The sequence below is a fragment of the Microchirus variegatus genome (assembly GCF_963457635.1).
Source record: "Microchirus variegatus genome assembly, chromosome: 8".
Lineage (NCBI taxonomy): Eukaryota > Metazoa > Chordata > Actinopteri > Pleuronectiformes > Soleidae > Microchirus > Microchirus variegatus.
The window spans coordinates 9,254,211-9,272,917 of NC_139809.1; the positions used below are offsets into that span (position 1 = coordinate 9,254,211).

At 39.5% G+C, this 18,707-nt stretch overlaps 2 protein-coding genes across 2 annotated transcripts in view; both read right to left on the reverse strand.

Annotated features, from left to right (window-relative positions):
- LOC310930921 (pleckstrin homology domain-containing family A member 7-like) overlaps window positions 1–7,417 on the reverse strand; it is a gene marked incomplete at its 5' end in the record, with an annotated part of 115,367 nt that extends 107,950 nt beyond the window's left edge. Inside the window, 3 exons of the mRNA XM_083893985.1 lie at window positions 6,859–6,916; window positions 7,096–7,172; window positions 7,335–7,417. Of these exons, the coding sequence (XP_083750111.1) occupies window positions 6,859–6,916; window positions 7,096–7,172; window positions 7,335–7,417 (218 nt within the window). The remainder of the gene's footprint in view (window positions 1–6,858; window positions 6,917–7,095; window positions 7,173–7,334) is intronic.
- LOC310930922 (uncharacterized protein) overlaps window positions 1–18,707 on the reverse strand; it is a 33,452-nt gene that overhangs the window by 8,032 nt on the left and 6,713 nt on the right. The window lies entirely within an intron of this gene.

Consider the following 18,707-nt stretch of genomic DNA (forward strand, 5'->3'; position numbering starts at 1 on the left):
TGCAGCGGTCTTGATTGTTTCTGCGAGTATGACATTATGACTTGAAGGGTTTCAATCTTACAGGGCCTTTCTCGTGACATTGATAGAACCTGTGCCTTCCTTGTTATATATAATATAGATAAAAATGGCATGTGGCTGAAAGCTGCAGGAAAAAAACTACTTAAGTTGAGCTTCCTGTTGATCTTAAAGCTACAGCAGATCATCTTGACGACCGTCTGCATCGAATGCAACCAAGGATAGTCTCAGTTGCTTCAAAGAAAAAAAAAAAAAAAAGAGGTTAAATAAGAGCGAGACGATGAGACGTCAAGCTCACACAATATGGCTTAACCTTAAGAACACAGAGCATTTTGGCTGCTTTTTTCCATTTCTATTTTTAAACATGCAGTATATGCAGATGCTATAAGAATGTGCACTATAGAGTGTCTTATATCCTTTTTTTCAGCACAACCAAGGCAATCTGATGAAAAAAAAAAGTTATTTACACCGACTATATAAAAACACCTGACCAAAAAACTAATCACAACTTTGACTCAACAACACATAAGGAGACAGGGGAAAAAAAACTAATTTTTAAAGCCTGAGTATTTGACCTATAAACACACACCCCCAGGATGTCCATTAAGGAGTTGTGTATTATTCCCACGGCACTTGACCATAGGTGCACCAGCGGCACAGATCCTTGCAGATCCTTACTAGTAAAGAATTTGTTAATAAAAGTATGACATGGAGAAATACATCTGTAAATGCAGGAATGTCTGTCTGTTAATCACATGTCTGTCAAATTTGTGTGCACCCCAACAAATACATCTTCATGTTTTGATCTCCTGTTGTGTTTTTAATTTGATCTCTACACGTGTCTAAGTGTCTTTATGTCTGTGGTGTACCACAGTGACAATGTGACAATGAACTCATTCTTAATAGACATCTCTGGCATCTCTCTCCTGATGTCTCCTGATGTTCCTGCTGGTGGTTCATCCGTCTTTGGATCTAATCAGCCAGCTCTGCTCTAACTCTGTGTACAAGGAGCCCCCTGGTGGGAGCGGCTGCAGGACTGGGAGGAGCGACATCCATCTGGAGGCCCCTTTGAGGGAGGAGAGACGTGCACACTGCTGTCTGTGTGTGCATCGACGGAGGTGCAGCATGAGTGCGAAGTAAACACCGCAAGACAGAGGCACGACGAGTGAGAGAGCTGGAACATTCTTCGGCAAACATGCATCTTCTCTAAGAAGAGAGGTATGTGAGAGTGGGCTTAGTCCACGGATGTGAAGCTTGTCAAACAAACTAAACAAATAGGGAAATGTCTTAAGGGGAACATCAGTGGGTCTACTAAAGCAAGTACGGGCAAAGAATGAGAGGAGAGAAGCTTGTGTGTAGCATTTTACACTGAAGGCACCACAATGCTCCCTGGGGGGGTAATAAACGTGCTTTTTGGAACAAACTAAGTTCCCTCCAGATCAAAGAAAAGGACATGATTCATGCTGAGAGCTGTGTGATCAGTCCAGCACGTTTGCTGTGCGGTAATTGCTTCTTATTAATAAAGACTTGCATCAATATTTGCAAGAAGTTACTTTGAAGATGTGCTGCATAACATAGTCTTCAAGGTGCATTATGTAATAAATCTAAAGCAACTGGCCATAAAATCCTCCTAATATGTCACAGAGACTCAGGAATAATGTTCATATAACAAACTGAACTCACCAACAACATTACAGCCAAAAAAATATATATATTTTGCAGACTACAAATAATGTTTATGTTTTGAATGTGGCGCCACCTACCGCCATCTACCAATCATTGCAGTCATTAGAGTCTCAGCCAAGCAACCTCGTGTTGCCAGTTACGTTTGAGCTACAATGGCGGAGAAAACAAAACCTAAAAGACCTCGGTATTTTGAATTTGATTGTAGTAACTGTTTTTGGCCACATTCTTAAATATGGTGCCTTTAAAACACATCATATCACAAAGTGTTAACTGCATGGAGACCTAGCATAAGTTTAAATGCATATATATATATATATATAAATAAATGTACTGCAATATAATGTACTCTTATGTTAATGTTATATTATAACCATAAAAATTTATAAAAATGACATTTAATCGTGAGTTTTTGAATCAATACCAACTGATTGCCCAGTCATGTAGGCCATGACGCTGGCATGTATGCATTGTTCCCATGTTACTCTGGTCTTTTTGCTCACTGTGCACAAAGGACCACAAAGCCTACAAACTTTACATTAAAGGGAACATGTTAGACCCTATTTCTGCAAGTTAACCTAGCTCCCTGGTGTCCTAATGAACATGTCTGTGACATGCTTTGGTCAAAATACCATAAGCATGAAGCACCACAGCAGTTCAATCACCCTGCCAAAACTGCCCTGTTCGGAATGCTCAGTTTAGTAGTATCTTTCTGTCCACCTTAAAAAAAAGTAAAACAAAACTTAAGGGACCGGAAATGACATCCATGTATCCACTGGACAGATAAATCCTATGAGGCTGGAAGTTTGTTTTGCGGACAAAGCGGAGCTCCATGAGACAACAATCCCAGGAATTTAGCGCATTGTGACGTCCCAAGGAGCGCGGAAGTCAACATCGCATGTTTCATCTCCTGTACTTAGACTGAGGAGGACCACAAAAACATGAGTGAGTCATCTTTTTGCACAATTTGCAGACTGATAGGACCTCAAGAGTCCCAAGTATAAAGATTTAAATGATTAAAAAGTTGATTTTGCATAATATGGGACCTTTAAGTGGTAACGTGGTATTGGCATGCAGAGCAAAATTTACAATTAGCAATTCCTATTAAAAAAAGCACATATCAAAAAGAACTAAAACATATTTTTGGAAAAGCATAGCTTTACGAGACAGTCACTGTAGTTGGTTATCAGTGAGCAAAAAGCAAACCTCTCTCCTCTCTCTGTGTTCTCTGCTTGGTGAGAGGCAGAAAGTTGGAGCAGATATTCTGTCACTTCTAACGTTCTCTCTGTACATTCAGTAGAGTCTGGATGAAACAAGAACAAAGTCATCGTCTTTAACTTATTTGTCTGAGGCTTCGTGAGCTGCAATTTATTCCAACTCTTTGGCACTTGTTCTCTCGTCTGACAACAGAGGCAAAAAAAGAAGAGAGGCTCCATAGGGATGCAGCTGTATTAAGATTCTGTGTACGTGAACACACAGAGTAGAGAGCACCACGGATAAATGGCTGCAAGCAACTAGCACAAGACAGAACGCAAATACGACACAGTGACATCATAAATACACCTGTTTATCACACGTCCATCACGTCGCTCTTTTAAAGCGAAGACTTTAACTCGTCCTGTTGTAATGGTTACTGAGCAACAGAGGCTCTTTCTCCCGTCTGTTCATTAACAGACACTGTCCTAAAAAAGTATTTAAGCTGGGTTCCTTTCCTCAGAGTAGGTCATTTTAAAGAAGTGTGAGTGCATAGAAATGGAATGGAAAACCCAGAGGCACACGGGGAGCTGTGCTGTTCTTTTTGCCACTAATAAAAACACACACACACAATTTTTGGGGATAGAAGAGGCTCCAAAGCCGACAGCGGTGAAGCCCTGTGGGGGCAGTTATATACACAAGGCCTCCAGATAAATAGTCCGCCCCCCCCCCACCCTTTGATGTGAATAGGATATTGGCTTTCAAGGTTATTACTTCACCTTGTTATTTCTGTTCCAAGAAATACCATTCATAACCAGATTAAAGTTTTGGAGAGGGACACAGAAAACAAACACATCCCACTCACAGGCAAAGGAAAAGATTCTTCCATCTGTGCTCATGTTTTACTTTTAAACCTCATGTTGCTGGATATGGAAGAAGAAGACGAGCGGATACGTAAATCAACATGGAGGCTTATCACGTGCATGATTACCTGAGCTTCAAATCCATCTATAGAAGTCAACATACCTTCAGTGAATGTCTCTGTTATGTGTTTAATGATCTAATTAGTAGGCTTGCTTGCTTAAAATGACACATGAAACCTCCTCGACAAACATTTTTAATAGTATTAATCTGTGAGACAATAATACAGAGGAAGTTAGGCATATGGTTCCTCTATACCTGTTATACAGTGCAATCAGTTTTAACATCTTAAACGGGAACGGTATGAGGGCAGGACAGAAACGAGGACTCCATGATCCGGATGGATCCTGGCATTTAAAGACTTGTTTACTTTTTATTCTTTGTAATTGTGTATTGTATGTTTTTGGTAACATCTACTGCACGTCTGTCCGTCCAGGGAGTGGATCCCTCACCTGTGGTTCTCCCTAAGGTTTCTACCTTTTTTTTCCCCCTGTTATAAGGTTTTTTTTCCGTGGTAGTTTTTCCTTACCCTGGTCGAGGGTCTAAGGAGAGAGGATGTTATCAACCCTGTGAAGTCCCATGAGACAAACTATGTTTTGTAAATGGTGGGCTATACAAATACAATTTGATTTATTGATTGATTTAATAAATTTAAGACTAAACGTCGTCCTTTTCAGCTTCAATTTTCAAAGGAATTCACGCAACACCTTCGCTAGAAAATATCTACTGGTTTTGATTAAGTCAAAATGTCAGATGAATAATGTGAATGCATTTGTGTTATTACAGCACAGACTTAAATTGAATTTATTCAGAAATGATTCTTAAATTGTTGCAGTATATGTTGACCCTGACGTTTGGGATACATGAATGAAAGGTTTCATTGAAAAAGAGGACATTCAATCACAGCAATTGCCCCTATTTTTCAGTGCTGAAATAAGTGACACATATCACATATGCACACACACCATCTATGTCTGAATCACATCACAACTAGGGATAAGATTCAGTATCAGTATCAGTCTGATACTGGGTCAAAATCCCAATACGCAAAACCATTTTAGCCGAGTCATGTTTGGGCTGTTTATTTCTTCTTTTATGGGAAGAACGCTATTTGTTACTCAGTTGGAGAATTATGTCTTTGGAATGACTCGGCACAAATGTGTTGTTAACAGCTTCATAAATGGCCTAAAATGGCTGTATCGGAATAATATCGGTATCGGTAAACAATGGAGTTTTTGATATCAGTATTGGACATGGTAATGGTATCGTCCCATCCCTAATCACAACAGTAAATCAGGACTTTACACTGAAATCTAAACCCGTTTCCACCAGCAAAATGAAACACTCGTCACATTCATGTGAGAACTGATGTCTGCCCTCTCTTATCAACAATGACACATCTCTGTCAACACAACTGCTCTGTGTATACACAGCGCTGATGACCACTCAAAGCTACTTCACACTTCAGTTTTCCCATTCACCCATTCATACAGCACACTGTGTGCAGCAGAAGTGTCTCGCACGGGAATCAAACCCTTGACCTTCCAGTTGACGGGCGTCTCCCTCGGCCACCTCAACCAACCACGGCATAGAAAAGTCATAACACAGTCACAGCCACAGTCCCACAGAGGGCAGCGGAAAAGAAATTACAGGACCTCAGAACAGCTGATTACTGGCAGAGTCGTCTAGGAGGCAAAATGATAGTTTTCAATGTTACAGAGGCTTTAGAAGAAACGCATAAATATTCATCACCCATAGAAATCACTTCTTCACCAAGGAGTCTTAGAAACAAACCCACACAGATTTTTTTTAAAGAAATACAAATGCAAACTGAGTATGTGGAGCCATAGCCCAGTGGAAATCTGTTCTGAGAAATATTCAAATCAGACGACTACTCTCAACACATTTTCAACAATAATAAGCAAAATGCTAATTGACACAAGTGTTGTTGCAGGTCAGGACTTAAGGGTTCATGATCGGTCATGATAGACCAACATTACAGGTCCACAAAATATGAAGCCAAAACATCTTGATCACCTCCTTGTGGCTGGCAACAGTATGTACTAAACTCTCCCCCCTCCAAATAAACAAATAAGACAAATTAATAAGAAAGATAAATGAATTAAATCATTCACATTTGTCGAAATGATAAAAGTAAGTCAAATTCCAAAGCAAAAAGCCACTGAATATGCTGTTAACGCTGCCTGAGTGCATTTATTTACACTCATTTAAAAAATGCCCATTACATTCAAACCAAATTTACATAGAAAGTCATTTGTTTTATGTAAAGACTTCAACGGGAATATTTCACTGGTAAAATGAGGTTGAAGTAGTACTGAAAACACAAAGATGTGTTCACAAAAGTGAATTCTACTGCTCCAAAATCCGGTCATTCAGCAGATTGACAGGATTAATGCTTCTTGATCCCACCCCGCCACTGTATGCACTCCAACACATCATTATGTCACATTATTAGTGTTATTATTCTGCAACAGAGGCAGAATCATGGTAGTAAATGGCTTGTATTCATATGATCACAATTATCTAGTCTTCAGGACCAGCCAAGGCTGCTTTACACTGCCATTCACCCATTCACACTTTCATACAGCACCAACCATCAATTGCTGGGGATCAAACCCACAACCTTTGAGCTTAAAGACAACAAACTCCATCTCTTGGAAATGGCTGTTCAAAGTTGTTAAATATGTTAACTATGCTCACATTTGCACAAACTTGCCACAGGTTGTATTGTAAATTCAGTCTCTTGTGTTTTGTGTACACAATAACTGGGAAACTGTGGGATTAGGGTTGAATTTAGGTTTAGCGTCAACATGAGTTTGCACCAAGTAAAAACTGCAAGTGTAAAATCCAAGAAGAAATACATGAGAGCAGAGGGTCATTCCAGGATCAGCAGGTTTGCCACAGTCACGTCACTCTGTCCCGGAACAATTAAACGTGCTAGTAGACGGGGAATTAGACGCAGGAGCCATATTAAACTGCGCACTAACTTCCCTGTAATGCGCTGGTTAAAAACCTGGTACTTACTTAATGAAGAAACTGGCTCCTTCGTCCGTGAAACCTTCCTCCCAACCCGCGGGCAGATCTGAAAAGAAAGAGTTGTTTATCTCCGTGACACCTGTGAAAGTTTACAGCCCCGGGATGGGCCCACGCAGTGTGTGCACACTCAAGTTAGCAAGAGAACACAAACAGCGCAAAGTCAAGACACGAAACGAGCGCAGGTTAAAACTCAGCCGCCACGCACAAGCCGCCTAGCTAGCTTACCTGAGCGGATCATGTGTCCGGAGTTCACCGGTTCACCGGAGCGGGGATGGAGCCAGGTGGTAGTCCGAGTCTCATCGCTGCCGCACGGACACACCGAGGGAGAAATGAGGGGAGGGAGAGAAGGAGGAGGAGGAGGGGGCAGAAGAAAAAAAAACACCTGTTACACCGTCGTAGAGCAAACAACTCCCGTCAGAGCGAGAGACACGGTGCGATAAAACACACATTTCCCCGCCACTCACTTGATAAAGAAGACCCTGCCGTCCCGACACACACCGTAAGACCAGTGCTCAGGTAAAGTGTCCCGCCCGACAGGCGCCGCCATGATCCGGTCTCAAGTCCGATTTCACCTCATTCCTTCTGCACGGACTCTCCCGGGAGCTCAGCGATCACCGCTACGCTAGGGCCAGAGCCGCCTTCAGGGACTCGTTTAAAAGCTCGGACATCTGAGCATCGAGCTAAAAACCAGGGAGGGGATGTCGACAACATACAGTCCTATATAATTGATTTGTTCCACTGTTCATGTATTCTGATTAAGTAGTAAGTTTTTGTCTTAATAATATTGTGAATCACAATTATGTAGGTCAGGATAATCGTGATAGTCGTTTTCACATTAGGTAGGTAGGGTTAGGGTTAACACATTTTCCGAAAATGTCTGGAAACCATCTAAATATATAAAGACATTATTTTTAATTACATACTGACCTACTTTGTCTTACATTTTCTTACCATATTAATTATTAGTTGTCTTTCTATTTTTTCAGTTTATGTAAATAAATAGATATGGGAGAACCCTGGTCAAAATGCTATGCTAACTCTGCTATGCCATCTGTCTTGTACTTGTACGTGTTAATCATTGTAAATGTGTTAAATGTATATAGGATAATGCCTCTTATATGCAGTAGCATTTGTTTTATTATTAATATTTATTTATTTTTTAAATCCCAATATCTGTCCTGATCTTATCACTTAATTGATTTTTTTGTTGTAAAATTTGTGCTTAGAAATATTATGTTTTTACTTTATCGTTACCAAAATGTTACATGGATAACTACATCAGGAACTTTCCATTTCCGAATTTCTCCACAGCCCCTGAAGGCATCATAAAAGTCTGCGTCTATGGAGGAAAAAGAAGAGCAGATGCTGAGAAAAGTGAATGAACACTTTTGCTGAATGAGGATTCACTATGATGGTACTGATTATTGTGTGTGTGTTTATATGACAGTAACAGAGCATGTTTAGCTTATTGAGACAAGATGGTGTGTAAAAAAAACAATAGCTTGTTTATAAATATTAATACTTTATCAACAGATCTGGCTTTTTTGTCAAGATAAATTCAATAAAAATGTATTGATTCCAAAATATTTGAATAAAATGCACTTTCATATTTTCACATTATTATCTTTGTCTCTTGAATCCAGGTAAGCAAGCAATGATGATATTTTATATCACTCAACAATTAGCTCTTACGTTATCCGTGCAACCCTGTGCTAAATGTGAGAAAAGGGACACAGGATTTTAGAGATTCATTTACATAAATCCCCTTTGTAGAACTGTATTGATTAAAAATGAATGTAATTAATAGGTAGAAGACCTTTATTATAAGAGATATAAAGTTCATACACAGTGAAGTTTTGCACAGGGTTTGCCTTTCAGTTCGTACATTTACAGAATTATTATCCAAAGTCCAAAGTTGCAGAACTGTAAATTAAGGCATTATTTGGTTGCATTTGTGACATAATATGCCAGTCAGTCAGGCTCCTGTGTTTATGTGCGACAAACATGTCATTGTTGGGTTTCCTCTGTGGCTCATTAACGTAAATAAGGGCCTGTGTCACTTTGTTCTGAGTCACTCATCAGGAACTGTGAGCTCATTGGAATTTAATTTTCCACACTGACTCCACATCCAGGAGGCGTGTGGTGGCGTGCTCATGACGACACCCACTGTGGGCACGTTTTTTTGGGGGTTTTTTTTCAGCGCAGCACCTATTATTATTTTCAAATCCACTCCTGGAACAAAAACAGCTCACCTGAGTTGTTGTTATTAAGTTCACAGACGCACAGGAATTTTCTCGGCAAAAACAGTCATTTCCTAAAAGGGTGGAACACAGTGTGAAGACCAGAAAGACTATGTTTATCTGATCACAGTGTTCCTCAGCTCCTCCAGAACATGGGGGTATACTGATGGAGACACACACAGAGTGTTTCAGCCTGCTCTTCCAGAAAAATGTTGTTGTTGTTTTTTTCTTTTTCTTTAAACTGTAGAAAAGGTTGCATTTGTGAATTCTGCACAGGGTAAAATGTTTTAAATAAAGTGTCAATTAGAGCTCAAGTAGTTATGGGAACGTCCTGGTGTGTAGTAATGCTGTGATATGCCATATTGGGAAAACTTACACTGGTGTTTTTTGCCTTTTATTTGCTATATTAAGTCATAAAATGGTTATTATTCGCCTTATTTCAGCCAAAAGAAACCTCAACAGTTTAAGCACCATTACGTTTACATACACATACATTTGTAGACATGAAACTGACAAACAAACATTAAGAATTGTTTGGTTTTCATAGCCGTAGAATAAGCCTTTCACATGTCTTATGAAGTTTGTGTCAGCAGACCAAACAAACAAACAAACAGAGCATGTGTTTTGTTTTTTTAAAGACTACACAAACACATCAGACTGACAACCTTTCTGGTCCCCGCTTCTACGGAGGACAGGACCTGACATAATAATAAATAACTGTAGGTGAACAGAAATGTAGAAATAAATGTAAAGCATGTATTTATTTATTTATTTATGCATTTACTTATTTATTTATTCCTGTATTTATGTATTTATTAATTGATTAATTTTTGTATTAATTAATTTATTACTTTATTTTTTTATTAATGCATTTATTTATTACGTCAGGTTTGGTCCTCCATATGTTGCACCTTTTACTATTCCAGAGTTAGAAATGTAAGATCTGCGATCTGCAGGAAAACGGGACCGGAAAAACTGTTTCGGATTTCATTTGTAATTTCCATATTTTCCAGTGAACCCTCATCTCCATTATCCAAAAACACACTGACCTGACCTAATCTTATGTGTTTGACTTTCTCTCTCCACGCTGTTTGGTTTTCAGTTTGGCAGCGTGCAGTTTGGAGGAACCTCAGCATCAACAATAGAAACTCTTGACGAGGCAGGGCGAGCTGAAGGGCAGGTAGAGGTCAGCACACACACACACACACACACACACACACACACACACACACACACACACACACACACACACACACACACACACACACACACACACACAGACTGCTGAAGCCAGAGGGATCAATTTCTTTTCTACCATAATAGTGAATTTATATGAAAAGAACAATGAGAGAATTGTCCACTCAAGTTACGATACCATGGTTAGCGTGTGAGTATGTTGAAGCTAACAGTACTGCAGTGTGTGTGTTTGCATGTGTACTTGTATGTGTTAGCTCTTTATCCAATCCAATCCAACTTTATTTATAAAGCACTTAAAAAACAACAACAAGTGCTGTACATCAGAGACACATAAAATATAGAAACACAGGGCCTAAAAACATTAAAACAATACAATACAAAATATATATATTTTTTAAAATACAAAAGGTTGTACAATAAAAACAACTGGGACCTTTGCTAGCATAAACACTGACCTTGTCAGGACCAGTAGTCCTCGCGCAGACCAAAACCTGGTCCTAATGAGGCAGATATTTAAGGCTGACATTATAATTGTGGTTAGGATTAGTTATTAACTGGTTATGGTTAAGGATAGTTGCTTTGCTCTCATGCTGAACTTTTGCAAACCGAACAATTTAACCATTTAACTCACTCACAACATAGATATTCTACATACATCACTCAAATACTGAAGGGCACAGATCACCTGGCTTAAAGGTGCATTATGTAATAAATCTAAAGCTGGATGTAAAAAATCTCCTAATATGTGACAGAGACTCAGGAATAATGTTCATATAACAAACTGAACTCACCACCAACAACAGTACAGCCAAAATTATGTTTTGAATGTGGCGCCACCTACCGCCATCTACCAAACATTGCAGTCATTAGAGTCTCAGCTGCCGAGCAACCACGGGTTGCCAGTTACATCTGAGCTACAATGGCGGAAAACGAAGACCTAAAAGACCTCTGTATTTTGAATTTGAGTGTAGTAACCGTTTTTGGCCACATTCTTACATATGGCGCCTTTAACTACAGTAGAGAAAATTTTTATTTTTCCTCTCTGGTCTCACCTCCATTTTCTTTGCTCAACTCAACTCAACTCAAAGTTCATCTATAGGGCACATTTAAAAACAACCAAAAGTGCTGTACAGAACATTAATTTGAATCAATTATAATATTCTGTATAAATTGATATCATATCTGATGAACAGTGTTGTGGACGAGTCTCTCTCTGTGTCTCCTCTCTTTGACATAACTGCACAGAGTCCCATAAATAAAACATTTTCCTGCTGATTGCCACCTTCTCTTTCCCCCCGTGACTTAATTTCCTGGAACCTCTGTCACGTTGGCGTATTTTTGTTGTACCCGTTTTCCATAATTTTTTTATATTTTCACTTTACCCCAGACGTTTCATTTCATTGTGTTTATCTCCGTCTCGTCGAGTTCAGACGGTGGATTTCAGTGACTTTACATCAAAGCGTGGATGAAGCCTGGAAGCAGCAGTTGTGTGTTTTTTTTTTTATTCCTATGGGCTGTGGTTGAGACGAGGACTGTGCTCTCGTTAAAAATATACAAAAACAATGGAGAACACTGTATTTCACCATGAAGACACTGAATGTGTCTCACACCCATGTGTCTGTGACTGTCCTCAACAGCACTTCTTATTTTTAAAACCCTACATCCAGACAAAGATGACTGCATTGACATTTTTATTTATTTATTTATCTTTGAGTCTATTCTGCTATAAAAAGCTCTGGTAGTGATTTTGGTGTTTGGGTTTTTCTAAGTGCTTCAAAGCACAAATGCTCTTTCTGAAGGCCACTAGTGAGAGCTGCAATTAGAAAAAGGGAAAAGGTGATGAATGAAGCAGCAGCGGATACGGTTGAGACGAGTGCTTCACGCGGACACCTGCAGCCGATAAAAGTCGAGATAATACGAGAATAATTCACCATCACGGCTGTTTTACTCATTACTGCGATGAGGAAACAACAGAAAGAGGCTCTTGACTCTGTTGAAGCACCTGAGGTGTCAGGCCTGAAAACACTGGGCTTGTATAGGTCATGGCGAACCAGCGCCACCTACAGGCAAGAAACATACAAACTGCTGCAATGTGGATTAAGTCATTTCATTGCTGGTGATGAACAAGTGTTTATGGAAAAATTTAAAGGCTCTTAAAGTCACTTTTTTTAATCCTGAAAATCTATCGTTTGGCATTACAGAGCCGTAAGATCAATTATGAGCTGATGTTTTTATTGTGGTTAACAAATGTCACATATGACACCAAAAACTCCCATAATCACACTAAAGGGAACAGTAAACAAATAGAACAAAATAGAGTATAGTGAAGTTCATGGTCAGTAACTTGTATTGTATTTATTTTTATTTTGTATCAGCAGTGTCTTGTTTCTGCCTGCAGGGGGCGACATTTTTAACAAAGCGGCAACTGTATGCCAGTCATCTCCTCACAGCATACAGACTGGATTGCCGATGAATAAACAGCTCCACCTTGTGGAGAGTGTGCAGACTGATAAAGACGAGAGAGACTCCTGCTTTCTGTGGACAGAGCACCACTCTGTGTTCTTGATTTATGAGCAAAAATAAAAAAATTGTTTTATTTTTGTGATTTCTGCGCAATTACTGCTACTTTATATCACGCCTCAAATGTGATTTAAAATGAATCATAACTTTGACTCAACAAACACGTTTTTTAAAGCCTGAATATGTGACCTATGAACACATCCAGGATGTCCATATAAGGAGATGTGTGTTATTGCTAAGGTAATTTAACATGGGAGCACAGATCTGTGCCACGTGAGCACTAAGGGTTAATGTTTTAGGATTAGGCCAGTTGTAATTATTGTTATGGATAGGGTAAGTCTCCAGGAAGTCAATGTAAGTCAATGCTATGTCCTCTGACGTCATGGAAACAGGGCGTGTGGGCGCGTGCATGTGTGTGTGCGTGCACTTTTTCAAACAAAAGTGTGTAAAAACCCTCATCATTCATCACCAGATGCATCTCACTAAATCCATCCATCCTGCAAATCAAGCAGCTGCGACAGCCCGAGCGTTCACTGATAATGGCTGTGTTGATCAAACCGAAACCATAGCGAACGGCAACACTTTGTTCCATTTTGAAGCCACAAAGGGAGGCGGTGATTGAGGTTTTATTACTGTTATTATAACGCTTTTTTTTATTCCTGACACAGCAAATCCATGTGTTTATTTATTTAATAACAGCAACGGAAAAGCGAGGAAAACAGAGCTGTCAGACAGCAGCAGACAAAGAGGAGAGAAGACAAATGAGCAGTGGAAACAGTGCAGTTCTTTATCACACAGTCTGCGTCTCTCTCTCTCTCTATCTTGTGTTTTAATGGATAACTGAGGTCTTTCACATATTGAGGGATGAGTTGGAGGATCTTTGCCCTATCACTATAGCAGCATAAACTTCAGGTGGTAAAATAAAAACACACAGAAACGCACGCATGCACACTCCCATTCCTGGCACGGTTCCCCCTCCATATCCATATCTCCATATCAGAGCTTGTGACTCACATGAGAGTCAGCTTCCTGAATTTAAATACTCAGTTTATCATGTGATGTATGTACACTCTTAGAAATAAAAGTGCTAAGTAGAATCCTATAAGGTTCTTTGGCTTGTCCTCATAGGAGAACCCTTTTTGGCTCCAGGTAGAACCTTTTTATAAAGTTTCCACCTGGAATCCTTTTGCAGGGTTCCACCAAGAATCCTTTTAAAACCCTTTATTCAGGAAAGGGTTTTTCAAGGGTTCTCTGGATCAAAATGGTTTTTACTGGAACCATTATTGTTACCAAGAACCCTTGAGGACCCTTTCTTTGGGAAAGGGTTTTTCAGAAGCAAATGGTTCCAGGTAGAACCTCAGCCCTTGTAGAAGGACCCTTTTGAACCCTTATTTCTAAGAGTGTAGAGTCTACTACATATACCACATATTTCACCTCAGTTCACTACTCAGCTCTTGTGTTTTTATGTTCAACAGATTTTAAAAAAGCCTTTTTTTTTCCTTATATGAAGCCTGAGTTGTGAATGAATGGTGAACATTCACTCACTGATGTAATAAACTCATTAAATACAGACGCAGGAACCAACAGTTCCTCATCTGCATGGACTTTAATCTTCTACCTTTTTGTCCTGGTTGCGTATAACATTATGATGAATCACTGCAGCTAATCTGAGAGTTTCATCATTCTCGTCATTCAAGAACTTTGGAGCACAGCAGTGAAGTCACAAGCTCTATTAAATTATAGTCATGGTTACAAATTCCTCTTTGGGCTGGGGGGAAATGCCTGAGCACGGATTAAGGATCTAAACTAATTGTTCTCATTGTTCTGGGAAAACAAACAAGAATTCTTCCCTAGATAACCCTAAAAAAAAAGTGTTCATAAAATCAAATACATTCAGCCATTAGCTGTAAATCCCACTACAGTTGTGTGGATTAGATCACGGTGTAATTGTTGTTTTGTTTCAAAGCTGACATGATTTCCCTGTTTACTTCAGTGTATACACACATTTAGTTTCAATAATATTACCCACAGACATGGATCAACTACTGCACTGAACAGGCTTTGTGAACACAGAGGATCAGGAAGCCACACCTATAAAATATCCTCATCCTGTGACAAAAACATTTCTGGGAAAAAGGCACAAAACGACTGCAGCGAGACACAGACTGACCACAAAAACGACCAAAACATCTGCAAAAAAAGCAAGTTCTGACAAAGAAAGAAATTAATTAAGAAAATCAACACTACACTACACTAAAATTCACTACATCTATGGTGTAATGTGAAAGTAATAATTCAGATCTGTGTTTAGTGGAGCATAAAAACCACTTGTTTGTGATCTTCTCACTTTAACCACACGGGGGCAGCAAAGCTACACAGTGCAGTGTGACTCTGTGGTGCTTTATGTCCAAATATGTAGCTGATAATGGTGCTGCTGCTATATGTAGAGCCTTCAAGCTCCTGCAGTCACAGTAAACAGGGTTATTTTAATGCTGTGACAGGATCAGCAGAATGACCACACTGTTCATCCATTCATTTCCTGGTTTCAACATGAGCTGCATTCCCAACAAACAAACAAAGTGGCTTTAAATCCTCTGCAAACGTCACTGTGGAGTTATTAAAACAAACAAACACAGCAACTTTCAATAAAGCATGAAGATAAGATAAGGTTATAATAATGAGTTGTTTTGTCTGTTAATATTTAACACATAATGGGTTTTTGTGCTGTTTATGTAACAGATGGAAACAAAGGAAATGAGAAAAGTAATAATACAATATAACTTTCATTAGAATATAAAGGGGGATTGCTTAAAAAAAACAATAAAAGTAATAGTATTCTTTTAAAAAAGTCAGTTAAATCGTCAATCAATCAGTTTAAAAAGGTCAAATCTTACAGTCATATGACAGTCACACAGCAAAAGTAGACAGTCGTCTGTGTTTAACGCAATTTTACAAGATAAAACAACAATTTTACAGGTTTTTACACGATAAAACCTTACAATTTATACTAAAGAGACCAACAAAACCTATATTTATACTGTTGCTGTCACTTCTGTAGTGTGTGTGTGTGTGTGTGTGGTTGCCCTGTAACCCAAACACTGACTCACACTCACTCTGAGCTGTAAGTATATGTTTAATTCATCACCATCAGGGTGTTGGTCAGACTCTCTAATCCTGCACTGAACTACTCACACACATATTTATTGCATGAGATGCCTTTTATTTTTATTTTTTTGACAATGGTTTTTAAAGTAAATCATTCCTTATTTAAGTCCCTGCATGGAGCCACTTGAAGGGCCCCCACTTTGCCAGATCATTAGTTAAATATATGAGTTCCCCCTCATGGCTCTTACATGCTGAACATTTGGTATGATTTAATCCATTTAATCCATGCAGAGTCTATTTAAACTAAATTATATGTCATGAACCTTGTTCTTCTCTCTAGTTTGTGTATTTCCTTCCCATCCTCTCTCTCTCCCAGGTTGCAGGATCCAGGTCCAGTTTCGAGGCCATTATTATTATTTATTATTATTATTATTATTATTATTATTATTATTATTATTATTATTATTATTATTATTATTATTATTATTATTATTAATATTAATAAACATTGTATAAATGACATTAGTTAGTTCTATAAACACATCATCACTCACTCAGAACTGTCTTGTCTAAACTTATAACTGAGATACAATTGTGGTCTCTTTCTTCTGTCTCTACACTCTTAGAAATAAGGGTTCCAAAAGGGTTCTTCTACAAGGGCTGAGGTTCTACCTGAAACCAGTTGCTTCTGAAAAACCCTTTCCCTGAAGAAAGTGTTTTTCAAGGGTTCTTGGTAACACTAATGGTTCCAGTAAGAACCATTTTGATCCAGAGAACCCTTTAAAACCCCTTTCCTGAATAAAGGGTTTTAAAAGGATTCTTGGTGGAACCCTCCGAAAGGGTTCCTGGTAGAAAGGTTCTACCTGGAACCAAAAGGGGTTCTCCTATGAGGACAAGCCGAAGAACCTTATATGGTTCTGCTTAGCACTTTTATTTCTAAGAGCGTACGTCACATTCCTCTTGGCTGCCATTTTTTTCCTTTCACCCCAACCTGTCGAGGCAGATGTCTGCACATCTTTGAGTCTGTTTCTGTCAGCGATTTCTGTTAAAAGAGTGTGAATTGTTGGGTTTCTCTGCTGTCTGTAATGTTGTCCATGTACAGAGCCTTGAGGTAATGTATGTTGTGAACTGATTTGAATTGAATTCAAACGTGTATAAAATGAAGAGAAATGAAGTGAAATATTAAGTGGAAAGTGGGCAGCTCTGTATCAGGGCTCTTCTTTATTCCTTGCGGTTCGGTGCAGATTCTGTACAAAACACGGGAACGACAGCTTTGTTACCATTAAGCGTCTCGTGCTCATCTGTCTGTATGAGTTGGCATCAGACACAATAGCTGCCGCTAGGTTGCATCATCAGCTAATTGTGACCCAAGAGATACCCTTCTCTGGCAGGCAAGTGAGAGGGGCAGCCGTGTGTGTGTGTGTGTGTGTGTGTGTGTGTGTGTGTGTGTGTGTGTGTGTGTGTGTGTGTGTGTGTGTGTGTGTGTGTGTGTGTGTGTGTGATCCCACTGCCTCTGCAGCTGCTGATTCTGCCGCTGCTGCTGCAATCACCTGCAATCCTTTCAATGCCTCGCCACTCCTGCCGGTTGCTTAGAGACGGGGTCGTCTGGGCCACAGAGTTAATGATACTGGGAGAGGAGGATACGACGGAGGGGAAAAAGATGGAGACGAGGATACAAGAAGAAAGGAGAGAGGACAATGAGGAGAGAGAGGGAGGGAGGGGGGGGAGAAGTGGGTACAATGTGGGATGAGAGGACGATGTGTTCATGCTGTAACTGGGGGAGTCGCAGGTTCATCCTTGAGCAGTGACACTGAACCCTAAGCTGCTCGTCCTCCGGATGAACGCACTGTTTTGTGTTTTCATCCACAGTCAAATAAGAAAACAGGTCGACAGAGCACAGATGGACAAACACTGGTCCAGCTGCTTTGACGTCATAAATCAGAGTATTAGAGTGTGTTTTTCCCAGTCCACAGCTCATATCATCATCATCATCATCATCATAAGCCTCACAAGCAAAAGCACAGCATCTTAGAAAACACACACACAGACTTCCTCGGGCTTGCATCATGGAGGACAGACAGGTTTTGATGCCTGTAAACAACATTAGTGATGCAAAAAAAAAGAAAAGAAAAAAGGGCTGTAAAAACATTAGCGGTGAAATAACCTCAGGTTCAGAGAAACAAAAGAGATGTTTGGCTTCTGAATAATGTATGCAGCTAGGAAATGTGCAGCACATGACATCTGGTCATAATGATTTAAGGAAACACTCCACTAATATATCTTAGTAACAGTAAAAAAACATGTTGTTTACTTTCTGTTTATATTTAATGCATGAGCAGATGAAAGCTCAGAACTTGTGGACTTGATGTTTATGAAAGACCTTGATGTCTTCATGCTTCATACTGGAGCAGCGGCACACTGTGCTCTTAACATTTTGAATCGCATTCATTGAAGTGAAATGTTTTTGCACAGATGCTTCACGATGCTGTGCACGATGAACACAAATAATACCCGCACAAATACAACCTCCCGATGCAAAATCATCCCCATCTCTTTGAGACCCTTTCCTTAAAACCTCACACCACAACAACAGTTTCTTTCTTCATAACCCTGCCCTGCTCTCCACATAAAAACAAACAAAATGTCATCCAGCCCATAATCCAGCCAACATCTATCTATAAAGCAAGTTGCACCTGTGTGTCTGTCTGTCTGTGACGGGCATATCTCACTGACCGCTGGTCAGATCGCCCTAAGATTTTGGATATGGGTTTGAGC